The sequence below is a fragment of the Parambassis ranga genome, chromosome 24 (genome assembly GCF_900634625.1).
Source record: "Parambassis ranga chromosome 24, fParRan2.1, whole genome shotgun sequence".
Taxonomy (NCBI): Eukaryota; Metazoa; Chordata; class Actinopteri; family Ambassidae; genus Parambassis; species Parambassis ranga.
The window spans coordinates 6,058,790-6,081,397 of record NC_041043.1 but is presented as its reverse complement, the minus strand read 5'-3'; the positions used below and the strand labels follow the sequence as shown (position 1 = coordinate 6,081,397).

At 41.2% G+C, this 22,608-nt stretch overlaps 1 protein-coding gene and 1 non-coding gene across 6 annotated transcripts; one reads left to right on the top strand and one right to left on the bottom strand.

Annotated features, from left to right (window-relative positions):
- Window positions 1-10,025: 10,025 nt before the first annotated feature.
- trnae-cuc (transfer RNA glutamic acid (anticodon CUC)) lies at window positions 10,026-10,097 on the bottom strand. Its single transcript has one exon. It is a non-coding gene; the product is annotated as a tRNA-Glu (tRNA).
- Window positions 10,098-10,340: 243 nt separating this feature from the next.
- On the top strand, window positions 10,341-22,514 carry ncoa7b (nuclear receptor coactivator 7b). Of its 5 annotated transcripts, none has more exons than XM_028396569.1 (17): window positions 10,341-10,380; window positions 11,322-11,504; window positions 14,335-14,492; window positions 15,797-15,867; window positions 15,969-16,076; window positions 16,159-16,251; window positions 17,521-17,643; window positions 17,724-17,908; window positions 18,321-18,436; window positions 18,640-19,200; window positions 19,299-19,470; window positions 19,582-19,729; window positions 19,830-19,955; window positions 20,040-20,192; window positions 20,571-20,666; window positions 20,749-20,822; window positions 20,924-22,514. In XM_028396569.1, the coding sequence occupies exons 2-17, from the start codon at window positions 11,467-11,469 to the stop codon at window positions 21,057-21,059; spliced, it is 2,358 nt and encodes a 785-aa protein (XP_028252370.1). In that variant the 5' UTR covers window positions 10,341-10,380; window positions 11,322-11,466; the 3' UTR covers window positions 21,060-22,514. The 5 variants fall into 5 exon arrangements, with proteins under 5 accessions (XP_028252370.1, XP_028252367.1, XP_028252368.1 ...); XM_028396566.1 differs by having other exon boundaries at window positions 18,288-18,436; XM_028396567.1 differs by lacking the exon at window positions 10,341-10,380 and adding an exon at window positions 10,474-10,789 and having other exon boundaries at window positions 18,288-18,436.
- Window positions 22,515-22,608: the final 94 nt, after the last annotated feature.

The following is a 22,608-nucleotide window of genomic DNA, read 5'->3' as shown; positions in this document are numbered from 1 at the left end:
GTGGAAACGGTGAGATAATAAAAAAAAATCTATGGATGTAAATGTGAAGTATTTCTACAGGCTGCTACACCCTGAAGTCTAATCTGACAACATGAAGGGTGAAAAGTTTACTAAAATACCAAAAAAAAAACATGCAGCACAGCTCATCCTCTCTGTTGTTATTGTACAGTGTAGTCATTGTGTGGGTGCACATGCCACTCTGCAGCACTGACAGTGACAGAGGCCAGAGCCCATGTAAACTGTGTGTGTGTGTTTGTAACGATGATTGTGTGCACCCGTGTGTGTGTGTGTTTGCTGTCAGTGTGTATGAATGAGGAGGTGTTGTGTGAGAGAAAAGATAGAGATGGTGGTATGTGTTGGACAGAAGTGTGTGTGTGTGTGTCTGAAGCAGGCACCAGGAAAACTGTCCCCGTCTTGGCTGGGGCAAAGACTCAATCATTTAGGGTCAGTGACTTACTTTGGCCCTTCTTCCTCACACACACACACACACACACACACACACACACACACACACACACACACACATCGAGGCAAGGAGACTCCTGGCTCCAGGAAGAGCACTTCAAATGGAAAAGCAGGAAAACACAGAAGGAGGGTTGATATGGGACCAGTGGCACACACACACACACACATGCAGACCCACAGACGTCTCTCAGTTTTGTAGTATTGGTCATTAGCATTTAGTTCTGCAAAGTAAGCAGAAAGTCTTCGTTCTTTTTGTGAAGGGCCTTTCATCTTTCAGCATCTGCTCGTGGTGACGTCACCTGTTTGTCTGCTTTTATCTGATCAGGCTGATGTCCACTCATGTGATAATGATAACAATGAAACAGTGCAAATCAATCTTTGCTCCAGTGGGCTCATAAATATCTCAATTATGCCTCTACTGTTTAAAGATACACACCATATTAAAAAAATGATCCAAAAGATGAGAAAAAAATGTTTTTATTATTTTTTTTATATAACCTAAAACATGTGATAAACGAGTATTTGAGCCAGAACTGCTCTGTATGTGGAGTTGCCAGCCTTGTTTTAAAGTGTTGTAGTTTTAAAGGTTTAGTATTTGGTGTTTGCTTCAAATGTTTAAGCAGAGTGTGAAGTAATATCTTCTCTGACATTCTGTAAGCAAGCTGTAATACCACAAGATGTGACAGTGAGTCAGTGTAGAGTCCTGTCTGCCATCAATTCAACTTCATAAGAAGCAGAGCTGCTGAAATAAATGCAGCTCTTAGTTAGCAACCATTTGTTGTTAGCCTAGCACTGCCCTGTTGCAATCTCCAGCTCCTTTGTGTGGTGCTTATGACATCCCCCTCAATGTGGCGAGATACCTCAGGCAGGTTGGTGTTTGGACGTTATGCTGTAGAAAACAGTTTTACACAGCTGCTCACAGCTGTGATCAACAAGTCAACAAGTGGCATCTTTGTATTGATAGCTATACATTATATTTATATAAGTTCACAACACATTTGTCATTTTATGTCTTATCCAAATCACACTTCTGGGTTTCTCAGTTTTAGGAATCATAATTATTGTGTGTGTGTGTGTGTGTGTGAAGCAGGCACCAGAAAAACTGTCCCTGTCTTGGCTGGGGCAAAGACTTAAAAGTGTGTGTGTGGCTACCTTGTGTGTGTGTGTGTGTTGTTCTAAGGTATCTGCATGTTGTGCTTGTGGATTAAGAGTGTTTGCCCAGGTAAGGTCAGAGAGTCACAGCAGAGAGACACAAGCTTTCACAGCAAGATGGCACAAATCATCCCTCTCTCAGATTAACACACACACACACACACACACCCTCACCATTAACCAGGAGTGTGTTTTTGAATAAATTATTAACCCCTCAGTTGCCGGTTCTCATATGTGGCGAGCTCGAGTGTTGGATTGGACTCTTGATTCACACGGTTTGAAGAGCAGTGCAAACACATCACACAACACTCTGTTACAGATGATAAGAATTCAATTATCAGAGCCCGTCTTTTGTCCCGACGGTCTCTGCTGTATGTAAAGCTACTGATATTTATTTTATACTCATGTACTAATATTTGAAATTCCACTCCTGGGCGTTGTTAAGATTTTGATGGAGTTTGGTGAGTGTTTGACTTCATCTGCACAATTAGTTACTGACCGATGATGATGGGAGGATATTAGTCAGTTTGAAGCCTGGTGGTGGGGTGCCCCGTGACACTGAGAGTGTGTATGCAAGCTTAAGTGAGTGTATTTTTAGCAGTGAAGACCAAGGGATCCCAGGACCTCTCCCTGTGATAAGCAGTGACCAAAGTCCGCTGGCTAGCAAAGGCCTAAAGAGCAAACACACACACACACACACACAGCCAGTGTTTAATATGCTCATACATGGAGCTTAGTTGCAGTGTGATGTGGCAGGTGAAGGTAAAGCTGTTTGTTTGAGGGGTAAGATTCAGGTTAGGTAAAGGTGAGGTGACATCATCAAAATAATGGGTTCTGGTGCTGATGGAGGGTTCACTCAGAGTTCAGACTTTAGACGAGGCAGAAATCACATAAAAGATGCTGTGTGTGATCAAGAGAGGATGAGAAATGTGCGGCCCTTTCATCAGTGTCAAAACCTGTCTCCTCCTGTCAGTCAAAGGGGGACACCTCCTGTGTAAGAGAAAACAAAAACACAATGAGGAAGCAAGAGGAGAAAGGGTGCCTCCATGCAGCACACATGACTGATAACAGAGGGAATATATCTGCAAGGAGAGGAGGCATGATGGAGGAAAAGGTTTATTAGATGGTGAGATGGAGAAAGAAAGGAGGAGAAGGGAGATGCCACCAGACAGGAGGAGCACTGGAAAACAAAAGAGGCTCCACACTCTGCTCCGTCTTATCTGTCTGCGGGTCTTATCCGCCGCTGGCTCTGTTAGTGTAACCCCTTTCCCTCCCTCCCTCCCTCCCTCACTGCTGGCCTCTCTCCTTCCACCTCATCCCTCCATCTCCAGTCCCCCCAACCCCCCCCCCCCCCCCCCATCTCCAACCCTCTGCTGTTTTAGCTGTGGACCCCGTTATCAGTCCAGGGCTGACGTCAGGGGGCCCGGTGGTGCTGGGGGGCCGGAGACGGAGGCTGATAGCGCGGCAGAAGCTGCCTCCACACAGGCTGTGGGAACCACGGACCCAGCCCACCTCCACCCAGTGGCCCCGCACGTCCACCACAGAAACACATAGAGGTGAGGACATACATTTGTTAATTATGGAGGTTTTTAGTGACACAATAAAACGATGTATATTTAAGACCAGACAGATACATGACTTCAATATTTCCTACAACAATTTCCATTTTGTGCTTCTGTAAAATAAACAAAAGGATTCCATAATCATTGCATCCAATGAGCCACATCTCTTAAATTTAGGAAGCAGGATTTTCAAGGTAGCCATGTTAAAGTTATTAACTTTCAAGTGTTATTGACAACAGGCATGACAGTTTAAAATAGATCATATTAATATTAATGTCATGTTACACCACAGCTGGCAACAAATTTGACTTAAAAAGAGACAGTTTGTTTGTGGGGGACACCTCACTCCTCCACAAATCAGAAAACGCTGATCAACAGAAGCTTCAACCTCCTCAGCTGCATCACCCCTCAGATTTCCCCACAGCACAGGGAGCTGCAGTTTGTTTGCTAACCATGAAATGTGAAATCTAACATGTGTTGTTAGAGTGAACTTATCGTGGCATGACCTTTTCTTCATGTGTTAACAACCTCATACAAAAACTTTTCTTATTTTAAGTAGAAATTAACCATTAGAGTCTCTTTATTTATGCAATCACAACACATATTTTGAACCTCCTGCCTATTAAAGCCACTCCCCGGGCTTCCTGTCGGCCTGCACATCACCTATTTGGCAGAAAAATACACTAATCTGTCATTTTGATGGATGGTAAAGCTGAAGGGGGGGGTCTCCATTAAATACACTGAGAGTTTCATGTCAGGGTTTGCATTAATCCATGAGACATGAAAAAAAGTATGATTTCCTTTAGATTATAGGTTAAGTGGGCATTTAGCCCCAAACGGGGGAGCAGCTTGTCATGATGATGTTGTGTGTCGTTACGGGTCAGTAGGTGCAAGTTTTGATGCGTGGGGAGTGTGTGCAGCATGGATTTCTGCTGCAGATGAAGTTTGCAAGTTTCACATCAATAGATGCAGGTGCAGCACTCCCAAAGCATACAAACACACACACACATCACATCATGTCATCTAAACCTTGTTCATTTTCACTCCTCAACATTAATACACACAGCTAACAGAAAGTACCTCAGACAGCAGCGTTCCTCTGTTAAACCCTGAGTTTGAGTCATTTACAGTGAATCATCAATCTGCCTTTTACTACACATATATTTTCACATTTTCCTATGTGTGTCACAGATGTTTTCAGAGATGGATCTGTCGGATGGGGAGTGGAGACACACTTATCAGTGTGTTGTCCTCGATAAGGCAGAGAAGATTTGTAACACTTTGTGTATATGTGTGTGTGTTTGTCTCTCTGACTCTGACCTCTTCTTGGACCGGGCAAGTAGGAGGAGGAAAAGAGCGTCCTTGACAGTGAGAGGAGGGGTGAGATGTAAAATAAGGATCAGCGAAAGAAGGAAACCGTTGTTTTTGCATCACTTATTTCTTCTCCCCCACCTTTGGCTGTCATTTTATTTTCACACTCTTTGTCAGACACACACTCCCCAGAGTTCATCAGTGCTTGGCTGCTTGTGTACTTTGGTGTAAGACAGTATAAAGAGGCACTAAAAAACATGTAAGGAGGTGAGTGGCTAAACAGAAGGAGGAAATAAGACATTTAAAGGTGTTTAACTTCTGTTTTTAAATATTCAATCTCTATGATCAAGGTGACAACATCAGTGCAGCACATCAGAATGATGTGTCACCTGTAAGCTGCCCTGAAACACTTTAATATCTTTAAATAGCCTTTTCTACTTCTTCAGTTGAATATCCTCAGTGAGTTATTGATCAACAAATAGTTAATAAGTGTCACTACAACATCAAAGAACTTCTCCTCTCTGTCACAATGAGTCATCTTCATGAGTCTTTACAATTCTGAGTTTCCTCTGTCCTTGTGTAAATGGAGTAAGATTATTTGACACCCAAAAATGTAAAGGTCGCTGTGTAAATAACAAAAACATGGATATAAACTGCATTTTAATTGGTTAATTATAATTTTAAATTATTTTAAATATAAATCATTTGCTCAAATGTATATATGAGTGTATTGTTGTTAAAATTAAATAAAAAATAAACTAAAATATAATGATTAAAAAGGATGTCTTGAAACCTGAAATAATCCATTTCTGTGCATCTGATGGACATTTAAAACTTAAAATACTTAATGCACATGAATACCACAATGTTTGTGTGTGTTACTGTCTTAATAATAGCTGTTATATTTTATGTAAATTTATTTTATTTATGTAGAATATACATGTATTTGCTTTACAACTATTGTTGTTGGATTGTTCATTCACATAAAGATTCAGAAATGATTTTACCGACTGACAGACCACTGATTCACTGATACATCAGAAAAATGTGAAGCTCTCAAAATGTCTGTTTAGTCCAGTTAGCTTAATGTTTAATGTATGAAACTATGCATTAAAAAGGCCTCTCAGCTCTCCGCCATGCTGGGTGACTCCATGCCTCCTTTCGCTGCCCTCTGGCTGACATCATAAGCACAGGCCTCATTAGCCTGTTTAATTGGTCCAGCACAGTTGCAGAGGGCCGGTCAGTGGTCTGGCCACATGCCAGGCTAAAGTAAACCGACCCGGTGGAAACACTGTGCAGGCTGACCAACACACTCACAGGGACAGAGACAGCCCTGGACCAGATGGGGAATTTTCTCAGGTTTTTAAAATGCTCCTGTTTTTCTTTTTTTCCCAACCTGCTCTTTGTATAAACTGTTACGTTTTCAAAGCACACACAGGACCCATTTCTAAACACATCTACTCCCTCCGTTTGACACTTTTCTGGCCTTATGCCCATGAAACATTAACTGTCTGCCTAAATCATTTAAAACGTTTATTCATCAGCTGTTCAAAAGATGATTTTCTTCAAAGTCTGAGCAAAAAAAAAACAGCAACTTTCTAACCTTTAGACTCAAGTGTCTCTTCATACACGTGTTTGTGTGCACTGAAGATAAATGACTGTGTTTCTAAATGTGCTTTTCTAGCTAATATTTGGAATTTATATGGATGAGTGTACCTTAGATGTGTGTGTGTTCCCAGGCATGTGTGTGTGTGTGTGTGTGTGTGTGTGTGTGAATTTGATGGTGCGTGTGTGTGTGTGTGAATTTGATGGTGCGTGTGTGTGTGTGTGTGTGTGTGAATTTGATGGTGTGTGTCTGTGTGTGTGTGTGCATTATGGCGTCTATAGTTTGTGGGGAATCCATCAAAGCTTATCATTATAAGTAAACATGACAGAGTGGACAAAATGTCTTGTGCGCCGCCAGACCTGCTATCTAACCACAAGCCATATCTGTGATGATGGACTGATGTGGTGCTGGCTTGGACTAACCAGAGTCTGAGTGTGAGAGTGGGAGTGCGTACACGACGTACACACAGACATCAAACAGCACGTACACACATACATAGATGCAGTGAGCACACACACTCATGTTACCTTATATCTTTTACCTCCTAAAGGACCTTTACAGTACATGAAAAGTTGACTTATCTCTCAGTCACAAATGGGCAGACACAGTCATAATTCATATGGATATTTATAGCTGTTATTTATTGGCCAGTGTTTGCAGGGAGGTCATAGTTTTACCTAAGACAGGGGGTTTTCTTCCAAAAAGGGATCATTACCATAGAGCAGAAGCCTCTTTTTATGGCACATGAGATCAGAGAGGAGAGTTAAGGGAGATTTCTTTGTAATCTTATATAATATCTCATAATCTGTCCTCATTATTGTGCTTTCTATAAGTGTTAGAGTGCAGACTTCTGCTCGGAGGACCTGCATTATGTCAAAATTAGTTACATCTATTCCATTTTCTGCCTTTTACCCACCAGGAGGGTTCTTGTCATTTGCTGAGGTTAGCTTGTGTGTTCCTCTACTTGTTACAATGCCGCTGATAAGCAGAGTAAACAACCATGCACTGTTTGCTCCTCCACCACGGTCACATGACACAAAACCCTCTGATGATGAGGGTGTGTGTTTGATAGGGTCAGACGCTGTTGCTTCATGCACATCTTCCCTTCAGGCAGTCTTCCTTGAGGTGTGGCCCCTCGCACTGTCTGCAGAGGTAACTTTAAGAACCAAAAACCCCAACACTGATAACCTTTCCCCCTTCTGTTCAGTTCTGGGGTCAAAGGTCACGGCTGCACTGCCTCAGCTGACTTGGCAGAATGACAGTAGGTGTAGTGGCACTAGATGGTATACAGTAAGCCATGTCTCCATCCTTTGCATTAATGCTCTTTGTTAACTAGCCTGTGCTCGAGGCTGTGTGTGTGTACAGAGAGGTCAATAAACCTTATAGTAGCCTGGGTGGTGGTCTTCAAGTCAGTCTGGCCTGTTCAAGACCACCAAAGGTGAATGTCTCCATCAGCCTGTGATGTGTCATAAGAGTCAAAAAAAATATTATGAAATTCCATCCACAGATCACTCTGACCACATCATTAACAAGATGATGGTAGGACCCCAGATGAAAGCTCACTATATATTATTACTATATATACTATATATATTATGTTTTGTTTGTTTTCTTCATTATAAAAATGTAAAACAACCAATTGTAACAACATGTTGTCTTTTGGGATTTATTATCCTATCCTGTCTTTATGCTAAGCTAACTGCTCATTAGTACATTCTATTCTTAAAACTAGTCTTTTAATTTGATCGATTCAGTATTGTGTAAATTGTTATGTTGTTGCTAACGTGTTTGCTGCTTCGTTGTCTCTTAAGAAACCTTAATCTGGTGTCAGTTCGAGTTATTTTAGCAACACTTGCACTTGGCAGATTCTTGGTGAAAACACAGTGCAGGTTGTGCTAGTCATAATTAGCCTAATCTTCACATAATGCACAGTTTATGTGGTTCGTCCTAGTTTACTATACAATAGGCCTCTCATTCGAAAATCTAATCCTGATCCTTACTGATGTTAACGTGGCTCTCAGGTCCCCATTATTTTATAATCTCACCATCATTCACCAATATCAGTTTAAGCAAAAAAAGTCAGAATTAGATCAATAGAAATATCAGAAAATGAACTAAATAATCTGTGATATAAATCACAACATCACAAATTAATAAATATAAACCACATGTTTGTGGGGATTTTCTTCCAGCAATGTTTGAAAGGAAAGTCAACACACCTCCCTCATTTTTTTTTTAGTGTGAACTTCTTCAGTGCTGTCAGAGCTGTCAGCTGGTTGTAAGTGGGACCCTCAAATCTGATGGGATTTTATATAAACAGTTGTTTATCTTCACCGCTGCTTTAAAGATGTCTTCCTCTAATTGGTTTATTGCCTGACATTGTGTCAGCATTTTGTACATCTTTCCATAAACACACAGATAAAAACACATTTTTTCTAAAATACACAAAACTCGTTATAATGAATTATGAGCCCTATATTCTCTATTAGTTATCATTTGTGTGACATATTCTTTTCACTGTTTAGGTTTTGCATCTTTTCGCTGCCACGGTGTACTTGAAATTATCGGTGGTTGTAGTCTAAGCTCGAAGTGTGACGTCCGAGCAAAATGATTTTTAAATCTCTCCAAGGCCTTGGGTGGATCAGACCTTTGTGACTGTAAAAGATATAAGCAGATATCTGCACTTATTTGGCATGACATGCACACAAACACACACAAAACAAAACAAGGCACTATGACACAATTGAAATTGTGTGTGTGTGTCTTTGAAGTAACATTAACACAAAAAAACAGACACTGTAATGCTGCCAATCTGTTTGTGGGCACCATAAAAAATCTAATATTGGAGGGTGAAATAAAAATACCTGTCTACTGTATATGATCGTATATGACAGGGAGACCTGAGACAGTAAGAAACTTATATTATAGCTCTGTCTGAGAAGCACATCTTGAAAACATTAAATGTACAGAGTCAAAAGTTTACTTGAACTCATCCTTTGCATTTTTTAGTACTTAAAATCTGTGCAATGTGCTACCGTGGATTCCCAGTCATCCCTGTGTTTCCAGGAAGAGAAAAACTGGATGAATATGGACGAATAAGAAAACAACAAAGTTAGAGATGAACAAAACCTTATTTCCAGAAAGCGAGGTGGTGGCGGACACATTAAGCCCTCCTATTTCTGAGTCACAAAAAGTGTTTGGATGGTATTGAAAATAGATGGTGAAACCCAGGGACCCTGTTCCCTGCCAATACAAATCCTGCTCCCAACCAAGCCCCCTCTCAATCCTTTGCTCCTAGAAGGGTAAAAGGAGGGGGTGGTGGGGTTGAGAGTCTAAACAGGCCAGAGGAGGGACACACCGGCGCCACGGCGATCCCTAAGACAACTTATCTCTTCTCTCACAATGATAGCGCCTGTCAAAATAACTGCCAAGATACACAGCCAGGCAGGAACTGGTTAAATTGTTGGGTGTCCAGTCAGAAGACCTGCTGCTGGGGTCTCTGCCTTTCCCCACCTTAGAAGGTTAGGGTTAGGGTTATAAACATCTAATAAGAATCAGATGGAAGTTGTGTGCAAGAAATGTTGCCAAAAAATGTTGTAGAGATGTGGATATTTCTTTTGAAGGGGGTTTCTTTGACTTCACGGTCTAACAAGCTCATATGAATTACAGCATTCAAGCTGTGCTTCAGCATGCTATAAGGTTTTTTTTTGTGTGGATAACTTAATTTTGCAGCTTTGTGGTGAAATGTTGCCACCTAGCGGCATAGATGGTAAACTACCTTAGAGGTAGGTGGGAGAGTCTCCCAACTATTAACGACAATTTACAAATAGGCAGTAACTTGTTCGTAGAGTAAAAAATATTGGGATGATAAATGTGTGTGCAAAAGGAAAAACAGTTGAAATAAAACCGAAATATATTTCAAAAACTAGTTCCCTGACCGGGAATCGAACCCGGGCCGCGGCGGTGAGAGCGCCGAATCCTAACCACTAGACCACCAGGGAAGCACGCACTATTTGTAAGAGGATTACATACTTAATTGTATTATTACACCATCTGGTGTGGCACAATTGTATTTTTGTTTATGTTATACATATATATCTATACCAGGTGTGATTAGATACAATTAACGAGCAATAAAATCAGACTACACGGACAAACGTTAGAATTACGTTAGCAAGTAAAATCATGAAAAGTGTAGAGTTGCGTCTGTGTTTTTTCACCAGGGGGCGTTGTAAAGGGAGGAGGCGTCATTTTCATTAGCTGTTTGAGGAGGATGCACGCAAGGTAAGTGGTCAATTCTAGCTACCTGTTTTCCAGCCAAATTTAGCGTTGGTAGGCGTCGGTGCATATCGCTTTTTGGCGTCAGTGTTAGTTTAAGGTTAAACAGGAATGACCTATTGTAAGAAAACGGCTTGGTGGATGAACCGATTAATTATTCTTACTATCTCCACCAGGTTGCTATTGTCTTGTAAACAAAGCTAGCTAACGCCGTTAGCATTGGCTGTCCAGTCAGTTGGGAGACTGGACCTTGCTCACCGTGCCTGTGTTTGCCTAAACCTGGCCGGAGCTCAGGCTGTTTTAACGTTAGCGCCGCTGGATGTGTTTTTGTTTGTCGTTGCTCTACTGTAAAAAAGCTGGAAGTTGACCAGTGCAGCGCTGCGTGGAGAGGCATTCACACTGAGAATCCAGCTAGGTAGGATACTGTTGTTTCAGATTAGGGTTTCCTCTTTAGTGAGCCATTTATCTGTTATATAACACTTCCTGAACACACGTGGATGAACTGCCGTTGCCTAAAGTCTGTCCTTTAAGGTGAAATGCGAGCGTTTGTTTCACTTAATACTCCACTGGTAGCTGGTAACGTCGCCATGATGACGTCGCCATGTTTACATCAACCGGACTGGCAAACTGATACTGCTAGAATAAACATTCGCTGTGTGTATGCTACATTACATAATAACATTCATGTTTACTGTGGGGACAGTGAGCAGATGTGACTCCTGTAGCTGAGTGCTGCATTTTCCACCGCTTTGGTCAGTCATTGTCAGCTCACTGACCTGACATGCTTATTATATTATAGACTGCTTTCATCGACCTCCACTTAAGCTGATGATCTGTTATTGGGCTTTTGCAGTGTGGTGAGTGTTGTTGAGTGAAGTGAAGAGGAGGAGGAGGAGGAGGCACTTACAATAAGCTTACTAATCCGCTTGCTTCTTTCTCCCCTGCAGGACAAGAAAAAGGTGTGAGAGCACGGTGTGAGAGGTGAGCTTCTCCAGGCTGTGACCGCCGGCTTGGACACACTTAAGTGTGTGTGTGTGTGTGGTTGGTTGTATGGATGCATTTAACTACATGCAGGTTTAGGAGCCTGGCCTAATGGAAAAGAGAGACAGGAAGCCGGGATATTTTGCCAGGTAAGGGGCTGCTAAATTTGCATTTTTATGTTGGTATTTTTTTCAGGTAACCAAACTGTGTTGTGCATATTATTACCACTGACATCTTTCTAACTAATATATTTCATTATCAAAGAAATGCGTGAAGAGCAAAATGTGCAAAGGGGGAATAAAATGCAAACATTGTTGCAAACTATGGATCAGAGAGCTGGATCAATGTTGATTTTGTCCTTTTACTTGATACATCCAGTTTTTGAGACTACAGAGCAATTACAGTGTCAGGTTTCTCCTCCATAATTATTCTTACTGGTGCACAATGGCTGGCCAGTTTAATGGGTGAATTCTGTATCTATGTAGAATATATCTGCTGGAAGAGCCTCCTGTAAATGCTGTTTATTCTGTTCCATGTCAGGCAATCAGTGGCTCACTTAAAGGTGTATAAAGTCCAAAACTTTTATATAGACAGGTTTTATTGTTAAATGTGACCATGTGTAGTTTTTTTCCATTGCACTGTTATTTGTTCCTTGTCATGGTCCTCTACTGATTGATTATCCCCCATAGCTTCCTGAGTCACGATTCTGTGACCTGTAGCACCTTACACAGCTTTGTAGCCCAGTCATGCGTCACGATGAGACCTTGCAGGCTTTGGCCCCACTGGGATGAAGCTGAATTGGATATTTGGCAGCACTGAGAAACATGATATCAGGAATTATGTGGCAAGAGGCTTATCACAGTTGCGGTGTAGGGACAAATGAGAAATTTGCAGGATGTGACCAAACGTCAGCTGTCTGTGTCTGACGTTTGTACAGGTGCTGTCTACCAGAGAGCTGCAGGAAGCACTGATACAGAGTAATGTATTTTTTTGTTGTTGTTGTGTACACTAAGTAAAAATACAATATAAGAAGTGTGGCGTTTTAGATGCACCTTAGTTGCCCGGTGCATGTAGTTTTGATATCAGGGTAAACTATGGATTTGTGATGTATTGTGAGGTGATGCAGTGAAGCCTAATGGGCTTGACTCTTTCTTGTTGTGTCTCAGGTTACGGCTGACAGCCTGATGCAAACCAGCCATTTGTCATGCCTGTGTTTTGTTGCTCTGATTGGTTTACGCTGCAACTATTACATAATGGAGAGAAATGCGCCATCACAGTCATTATTAGGTAGGGAGTGCATCTGTCCTTAATGGGATAAGATAAAACTGTATTATTCCCAGAGGAAGTTCTTTTGCCAGAGGTTACTTTAAAATATAAGAGTATAACTAACAAACAATGTAGAGATAGAGAGTCACAGCCTGTGTTCATGTGGAGGTACTGTGCAAAATGTGCAGGAAAAAAAGTCCTATATGTTTGGACAGTTTGGACATGTCAGGAACAAAAATAGGTCTTATCTTAAAACACAGCGACTGCTCTGTGACATGTACCTCCCCATAAGCAGCCTCGCTTCCTGTCAAATGGAGCAAAGGTCAGTATGAGGCACACATACACAGTGCCTGTAACAACTATTAACGTTTTCACGTTTTGTTGAATCACAACATTTAAACGGTTGATGTTAAAAACTAGAAGGGAAAACAAGCCTGTGTCAAAGTGGAAGTCTTAACAAACTAATCAAAATCAAATAGAATAACAAAATAAATCCATGTATTTACTTAAATTAAATGGTGCTGTTTATTTGACTGTATTAAGTCCTAATACAGATCTAGTATAGACAGACGGATGATCATAGCAGAGACTTACATTTAATTAGGAGTGGCTTAAAATCTGCAGTTGTAATATTAAAAAATTCGTAGTGCTTAATTAGTGGTGTGACTTGACTGTCTTTATGGAGACTGAGGAGAGGAGATACTTTTACTGCCATATGTGTCTGTTGTCTCCAGGGGTATTTATGTAATCAGTGTGTGTGGTAGCACATTGTTTCTTCATTTTATGCGATTATGAAACAATTACATGTGAACATTTGACTAGGTCGGGTTTTTTTTTACTGAAGTCTGTCTTACATTTTTTTTACTATATTAAGGATGAAAACATTATTTTCAAATTGCAGGCTATGTGGGAGAGAAGCAGGGTTAAATATTAGAGGATGATGAAGACGCAGGCAGTGAAATGCCCCTGAGTAAAACAGATGGTGCTGTCGGGGAATGTAGATTCTTGAGTTCACTACCAGATGCTTGCTGCATCGGTTAAAGTGGGAGAGTGACCTGAGAGGCCTGAGCTGTGTCTGTCTGCAGGCGTATCGACCCCATCTTTTCTTTCCATTAGGGCACTTAAGGAGCTCCCTCTCTGTTTTTTCTTCTTTTTCCTCAGAGCTGTGCAGGTCGGCATTACCACACTGTCCATCAGAGTGTTCCATAGATCAGTTTGTTCTTTTAATGCACCACTACCTTGTGGTTCCTCTGCACTGCAGTGTCCCCCTTTTAATGAACCCCAACAGGATCTGGAGATGGCATTACATCACTCCACTGCCCATCAATGATTTAACAGAGACAGGGCAGCCTGAGATTACAGTACAGCTGACACAGCAAAGCAAGGAGAGAGTAAAAAGTTAGGCATTGTTACACTTTTTACACACTTTAGACCAAAGGTATGTGCCGTGTCATGAGGACAGAGTTTGGCACAATATGTAAAAATGGGGGGAAATGCTTGAAATGCAAAACATTGTAAGACAGTGACACATGCTAGAAATGTGCCGCATACCTTTCAGAATTCAACACTGACAGAACAAGAACTTTTCTGATTTAACAGTGACTGTCTGTTTATTGATCCTGAAAGAGTTGTTATGGGTTGTTGTCAAGTGGATTTAAAAAAAATATTGATTGATTGATATTATTATTATTATTCCTGTGGTATCTCCTTTAGGCTGAAAAGGCGGAGGCAGCTCAAGCCGGGCCAGTCAGAAAAGAGTGTGAGTGAGCAGAACCCGGCCATCATTTCCTGTCCGGACATCTCAAATGGCAGCGATCCCAACAAGAAGACAGATCTGCAGAGGGTAACAGCAAAGCCACCTGCAGGCTCAGGTAAGATTTTGGTGCACTGTGATCTTCCAGGTTTCCTTCAGGATCACATGTACAGTAGAGACACACAGGTATCAGTGCATTTTCCTGTGACTTATGCCCTGCTTGTTTGACAGGTTTGATAAGTCGCTGTTAAACTGATGGCACAAAAGATCAAGTAATCTTTCCCTTCTCACTCCGTTTATTATCTGAATGGCTGAATGCACTAATCTTTGATGTGCCGTGTGACTTATTATTATAGCTTTACTGCCTAATCTGATGAATCAAAATCCCCTTCTATAGCTGTTATATTGTCACATGTGACATAGAGTTTCTGTTGCATCTGTGACTTCTTGTTCTTAGAAGAATCACTGTTTAATGTATTCTGTTGGGAATCATTTGTGATGAAGCAGCACTTTTAAAAACAGGAAGTTGCACAATAAGCTGTACGGCTTTATAGTTGATGGGGACAATGAAGACACAGGATCACACATTTGCTTGTTTTATGTCATTGTGTTAATGCTGATAGTGCTTAATGTGTAATCAACTACATTTCTATAGTTTAATAGAAGTTATATATATATATTCATTCATATACATATATATATATATATATATATATATATATATATATGAATGACTAAAGCAATGGACCAATATCACTTCATATGCACTGAATAACAAATCTGTTGCTCGGTCTGTTTGTAGTGGTTATCATCAGCTAGCACTGTATGTTTATGACGATAATACACTCCTGTTTTTCGTGCAGAGGCTCAGTCAGCTATGTAAAAGCTGCAGAAACAAGCTGCAGGCAGTATTGATGTCAATTTGATGTTGTGCAATGGCAACAAATCTCTGGATATATGCTATGAGCAAAAACATGCATTGATAAAGACTTGGTCTTAGATGCTTGGTAACAGAAATCTCTGGATATATACATGCTATGAGCAAAAACATGCATTGATAAAGACTTGGTCTTAGATGCTTGGTAACAGTGAAGAGTTGAATGCTTAGTCATGCCCTCTGTTTCCATGGAATGGGCAGCTGTGTAATGAGCCAGTCAGGGAGTGGTGCACTAATAGCTCCCCAGTTCCTGGCAAGGGAAAAAAATGCTGACTTGTCTATTGCAAGGATCAGATCGACTGTGTGTATTTGCAATAAATGCTTCAGTGTGTGCAGTGTTTTAAGTTTGGATAATGATAGGGGACAGACTACTGGTGCTCAATCACAAGAAGAAAGAAGAAGAAAAAAGGATAATTAGAAAGTCTTGTGTTTTTTATGCACCACCATTATTTTAAAAGAGCCTCCTTTTTCTGTTGCTCCCTTAGGTAATGGCTGTAAAAGTATTGCTCAGGCAAAAATGGAGAGGAAAAGGCCACCAGGCACAGTGGAGGTCATTGTGAGTAACATCACCTTTGACTAACACACACTACAGGCTGACTGACAGATGTTGTGTAGTGTTTGTTACCTGTCACAGTGGAATCTGATCTGTTGTCACAGGTGGGACCTGATGATTCCCTCAACAGCATCGCACTCAAGTTTAACATCACCCCAAATAAACTGGTCCAGCTGAACAAGCTGTTTTCCCGCAGTGTATATCCTGGTCAGGTGAGAATGATGACACTACCACTTAATGCTGCTGCGCTCTCCTTACCTGACAATTATTACTGTCCATTACATATTATTACAGAAGCTGTTTGTCCCCGATGAAGGCCAGTCAGAAACTGACCTCAAGTCTACAAGTTCCTCCATTACTAATGGCTCAACTGAGAAGTCAGCACATGTAAGTAAGCACCAGAAGAATGACTCGTCCCTGTGGCCATGTAGCAGCAGGAGTTTTACTGCTTAGCTGTCTGAAGTGACTGAAGTGGATTTGAATCAATTTTACCCTTAGATCCTAAAGGTTCTGTTTTGGGGGGTTAATTAGTTTGATTGCTGCAAAGCAATCAAACCCTTGAGATTCTACGTCTTTATTATTGTTATTCTTCTGTACGTTTTTTGGCTCAGTATATCTTCAGCATGCATTGACCAATTCAAACCGTTCAAACATCAAAAGATTCAGCTCATTCAGGACATTCCCAGAAACCTCCAATAATAATTAAATATATTATAATATTAAAATTATTAAACATTTTCCACCCTCAAATTAACATGGGAGTCAATGAGAGAGCCCTTCAAAACATGTCTTCTGCAGAATGCTACTCCTACAAATTTCAAGAGAGACCATTCACAGCTTGAAATACTTCAAACATCTTGGTCTTCAAAACTTGTATACAGAATTTGGAAATTCAGCTCTGTCTTCAAATGGCAGGTGATTAAAGATGAAGTGGTTTTTGAGGTCTCTTCTGAGTTTAACATTAGTGTGTATTGGGTGGAATGTTGAGGGCCAGAGTGGGCGGAATCTTCAGCAGAGTGGAGAGAGGCTGAGGGGATGCCTAAACAAAATCTCTCTAACCTGCGCTCAGGCCTGCACCTTCCATCTAACTGGGATAATTTTTATATCGGTTCGAAGGAACACTCGTTAGCTTTCTGACGGTGTGACTCCTAAAACTGAACACCAAACCGTTTTGCCCGTACAGCCAGCTGTTTGGGGAGAGTACCGGTCATTCTTCCATTAAGGCATAATGTAAAACCAAAAAGAGAAGCAGAGCAACCATATTTTCTAACTCGCTGACAATTCCACATCTTTGACATCATAGACATAAAAATTGCACCACTTTGTAGAGCAACATCTTGCGATTCTGACGGTGTCCATATTTTTTGTCTGATAAACCATTACCATTACCATGGATACAGGAAAACATTCACAAAGGACCCATACTCTGCTTATTGATCAGACTGTTAACATCACAACTGTCATATTGTCTGTCTGTTACTTTTCAGCTGCAGCAATCAAACTTGCATTTTCTTCAGGGAATGCTTTTCTAGTTTATGAAAACTAAATTCCCCTTTGGAACAACTTTGTTGTTTAGAAGGGTTATACCTCAAAGTAAATATTCTGTTCACACAAATGCTGAAAACAACAATAACATTCAGACCTGGTGTCTTTCAGGATGGTGTCCCAAGCTGCAGGTCAGCATCTATTCGGCGTGAGCTCTCACCAAACTCAGAGGATGAGAGCCCCTCAACAGTAAAATTCATTAAGATGAGCTGCAAATACTTCACTGACGGCATGGTAAGTTCACATTAACACTCAAGTTATTATTATTTATGTTTTATTGGACAGGCAAAATCAATTCCTTTTGCTCTCCACAGGGAGTCGTTGGAGGCGTGTTAATTGTGACACCCAACAACATCATGTTTGACCCCCACAAGTCCGACCCGCTGGTGATCGAGCACGGCTGCGAGGAGTACGGCCTCATCTGCCCCATGGAGGAGGTGGTCTCTGTAGCGCTGTATGATGACGTGTCACGTATGAAGCTCAAAGACGCTCTGCCATCGTAAGAGCTCCTAAAACAAAGCCTTTGCTTGATTTCTAAACATCTTTTCAGGCCTCAGCTCTTTCATGTTCTTCCCAGTGTCTGTTCTGCTCATCTAAATATCAAAAACTCTGATTTCATTTGATATGGGCCACATTTCTGTTTGTCTTTTCATGAATGAATCTTTCAAATACGTGTTCTGACTTTATTTTTAGAGCTTTTTGACTCCTTCATTATTTGTCTTATTTATGATTTCAGTTGTTGTCTTGTGCATTTGTTTTCTTTTTTAAGTTGTGCATCATTTTAATTTATGTTGGACATTTTCTGTTTGTTTTTCCTCCTCTTTTTTTTCTCCCCAAATCTTTGTTTGCGGCATGTGTTGTGCGCGGTGACCTCACAGAGACCTACCCCAGGATCTGTGTCCTGTGTACAGGCCTGGCGAGTGGGAGCAGCTGCCGTCAGAACAGGAGCTTAACCCCTTCAGTCGCTACGAAGCTGCAGATAAAAAAAGACCAATAGTTCTTGATGACATTGAATCAACCCTGTCAGGTAACATATTCTGCATTTGGTGTTGAAATTGAATTGGGCTGGAAAATAGATTTGCTGGTTTTCCTCATACTGACTCCTTTTTCCTTGATGTCACAAACCTATTACTCATAAGTGTTATCGCTGTTTTGCTGACAGTTGACTGTAAATTAGGCACTGCTCGTGGTATTTTTGGCTGCAGTAAAAACTGTGTTTTAATAATACAGAGGGCGAGCAGACAGAAAAATCTCCTTCTGACGAAGGATTCACTGAGCTCGAGCCGACAGTCAATGACAGCACCGAGGAGGCAGAGGGCACATCCTCCACATCCCACAGCATTGTCAGCAGGGACCAACATGAACTGTTGCGACCAAGCTGTCCCGGCGGAGAAGAATTCCAGGACAAGTCGATGTTTGGACAAACTAAAGGGAAGCTGGATGATGAAGAGGATGAAGGTGTGGCTCAGAACAGCTCCATCGAGGAGGGGGAGTCAATACAATCATCCGTAGAGACTGAAAAACAATGTGATAAACCTGCAGCCCAAGACGTAACTGACACCAAAGATCTACAATCTAACCGAACCGAAGAGCTGCTAAATGGTGTGGATGATGAAATAATCAATGCACCAGTGGACCAAAACAGGAAGTCGAGCCTGAAGGATGTAAAGGGACAAAGTCTGGATGGACCAGTAGAGGGGAGTGAACTCAGCGAGGAGGAGAAACGCAAGAAAAACTATGATGCAGAGATGAAGTCCTGGCTGCGGGAGAGGATCCAGGCTCCGATAGAAGGTGCAAATTTCAAACTAAACATCAAACCCATGACAAAATCCTTTATGTCACAGTACTTGTATTTTTATGTGTTAAATGATTTTATATTTTTCTTGCAGACATGCTTTTATCATCAGAGGAGAGGAGCAAAAACCCTCCAATGTTTCTCTGCTTCAGAGTTGGAAAGCCAATGAGGAAGTCCTTTGCCACTTGCATGACCTCAAGTCCTGCCCATTCTTTTGTAGGCCATGGAAAACAGCCGGAGTACTGGTTTGCTGTGCCACAGGAAAGGTGAAATGATAAAGCTTATTCATAAATGAATATATTTTTTATTTATTCATATATGAAAGTAAATCCAGCTGTTTTTGTCTGCAACATACTAACCTGCTCTTTGTGTTCTAGGGTGAACGATTTGTACATGTTTTTCGTTCAGTTGTCCCCCGATGTGTACGGCAAGGAGGCTCGAGAGCAGGGCTTTGTTGTGGTGGAGAAAGACGAGCTGGACATGATCGATAACTTCTTCAGTGACCCCGCATCATGCAGCTGGGAGGTGAGTTCTGCCACACATTGACATATTAAATACAATCATCAACAGCAGTTTTTTCATGTGTTGAACAGGCAGTAAAGTCTTTATATTTTATGTGCTCTAGATCATCACCATTGATGAGGCCAAACGTCGGCAGAGTTTTGGCAGCTGTGATGGAGACTTGTCTATGGAAGCACTGCCCATACTCAGCGACACCAGTGATCTGCTGCAGGACACGCATGTCGAGAAGGTAATGATCAAATATACTGTACAACACCTACTTACTGAACATACAGTCCAGTGTTTCATAGTGTTTGACCCGTTTGTTCTGCAGCTTGCTTGTCGCCTGCCAGCCCGTGCGCAGGGCTACCCGTGGAGACTGGCCTACAGCACTGTGAAACATGGGACCAGTCTGAAGACTTTGTACAGGAACCTGGCAGACGTGGATAGTCCTGTTCTGCTGGTCATCAAAGACATGGACAACCAGGTATATTCACACTATAGCCCCTTTCACACTAAAGAAACACAATTCAGCAAGGAAAGGGCATTACTCCAATTGTTGATCTTTAGACACAGTTTTTGGTGAGATGATGGGGAAAAGCTTCAACCCATGTAGAAGACATAATAACAAGACTTCATGTTTACTCTACATTTAAATTTTAATGACATTGTACATATTTATCGTGCTTGGTCGGATGTGTCCACTCCTGCACTCATTGGCTGTCCCACCCACCAGCCAGTCATACAAAGGCCTTTGGTGACATCTAGTGGTAGAAACTAAAAACTACACCTATGATAATAAACATAGCTGTTATGTCATGATAGAGGTAGTGTTAATGTGATATTTTCTGACTCTCTATTACAGATATTTGGGGCATTTTCAACTCATCCTTTTAGAGTGAGTGAACACTTCTATGGCACCGGAGAGACTTTCCTCTATAGCTTCTGTCCTGAAATCAAGGTTTGTAATACGGTACATTTTGAATCTCTTACTGTTTGGTTTCAAGCCTCATTATGATACATAATTAGTTGAATATTTTCAGGTTTACCGCTGGACCGGGGAGAATTCTTACTTTGTGAAAGGGAACACTGATTCTCTGCAGCTGGGAGGAGGAGGGTATGTACATCTACCAGCTTTGTGTCTCATGTCGTGGAGAGTTTTCCCATTTGTGCATTATTTTCTGACCATGAAATCCTCTCTGTCCGCCCACTCTACAGGGGTCAGCTGGGTCTGTGGCTGGATGCTGAGCTGTACCGAGGCACCACCAACAAATGTGCCACCTTTAACAACCAGCCACTCTCCACCCAGCAGGACTTCAACATTCACAGTTTGGAGGTCTGGACCTTCGAGTAGCCGCTCATCTGCTCATGCTGCTTCACTGTTCACTCTGTGATCCACTACCCCAAAACCTAAAACCAAAACCAAACACCCCCAAGTCTAGTACGCACCACCTGGAGGCAGACCCAGCTACCCACAAATGACACTAAATACTCTGCGCAACGAAGCAGCCCATGGAGTTTTTGTTGACTGATGACGGAGCCCAGACGCCAGCCGTCGGTAGCCTGGTTTGAGGGGTCTGGTCCACCATCTGTTTAGAGGGGAAAATGTGTTTGCTCTCAGTTCAATGGCTGCTGTAGACATCAGACTGCAGCTTCAGCTTCCCCAGCATGCAGACTGCCTCGCCACCATAAGCTTATGAGGAGAGAGGGCAGGAGACGCCATGGCTGAGAGCTGCTGAAGAAGCCATTCTGCTTATGTTACCTTGGATTTCCCAAAAAGAACTGTATGAAAAAATAAAGACGGTGCTGCAGAACTAATGCCTGATATAATTTGTCTGGGAATGTACAGAAGAAATTTTGAGTGGTAAACTTTTGTTTTATTCTGTTGCTATGAACTTGAAACTTGAATGGAAAATGGAAAATGGAGCTGATCTTAAATCATCAGATTAAGTTTACAGGGGAAATGTTCACTTCCCTTAAAGGCTGTCATGTCTACATTTTCTCATAAACACAATGAAGTTTTAACTCCCCGTACCATTGAAAACAGCTGGTAGAGCCAGAATACTTTTTTGATGACCAAATATTCTCTTTTTAATTTCATAATTGTTTTATGCTCTTCATATTTTTAAAAATATCTTTAGATGTTTTATATTTCTGTTTTTACAAAGAATGTTCTTTTTTTATCATTTTCTTTTTATATATATGTAGAATGTTGTGTTAAATGTTTCAGTTGACAGTATTGACTTATCCCATCTTTACCATTGATTTGTACATCATTGTTCTGTGACATTCAGCCAGTAGAAGTTCAATGCAACGTCGCTTTTTGCACTACAAGGTTTAATCGGCAGTCCATGCTGTGTTGTGGCCCGTTGTAATGAAGCACTTCTTCAATGTGAAATTGTTACTGATTGTTGTTAAATCATTAGTACGTGAGGGGAGCTGACTCAGCCTCTGCTCTGCTTAATAACAGGTGGAAAAGGGATCATCAGTGATATGCCACTTACTAACAATTCACATCTACTAACACAGAAGGGGAAATGTGCATTTACATCCTTTATATCTGACACAAGCTTGTAGTGCATGACTATGCAGTACAGCGAATGTCTGACACCACTATTATTAATGATAGCTGCCATATTGTTCACTAATGCCAGTTACCGCTTCATGTTCAGTGTTGTAACTGTGAATGTTCCCTAAGTATTATTTCTCGTGAATCCAAAACTGCTGTGTTCTGTGATAATCACTAAGGATCTATTTATTGTCCTATTGCAAAATTAAAAGTTAAATAAATGTTAAATATATACATAAATATATATATAACAATGGGTCATGTTGTATCTCGAATTAAAAAATAAAGATAAAAGACTGAACTGAGAGGCTGTAATCTGCTTCCCAATAGATGG

Coding starts and splice junctions, on each gene's coding strand:
- ncoa7b (XM_028396566.1), top strand. CDS start 11,467: ATGGAAAAGAGAGACAGGAAGCCGGGATATTTTGCCAG. Junction 15,868..15,968: donor CAGGCACAGTGGAGGTCATT/GTGAGTAACATC, acceptor CTGTTGTCACAG/GTGGGACCTGATGATTCCCT. Junction 19,730..19,829: donor CCGCATCATGCAGCTGGGAG/GTGAGTTCTGCC, acceptor TATGTGCTCTAG/ATCATCACCATTGATGAGGC.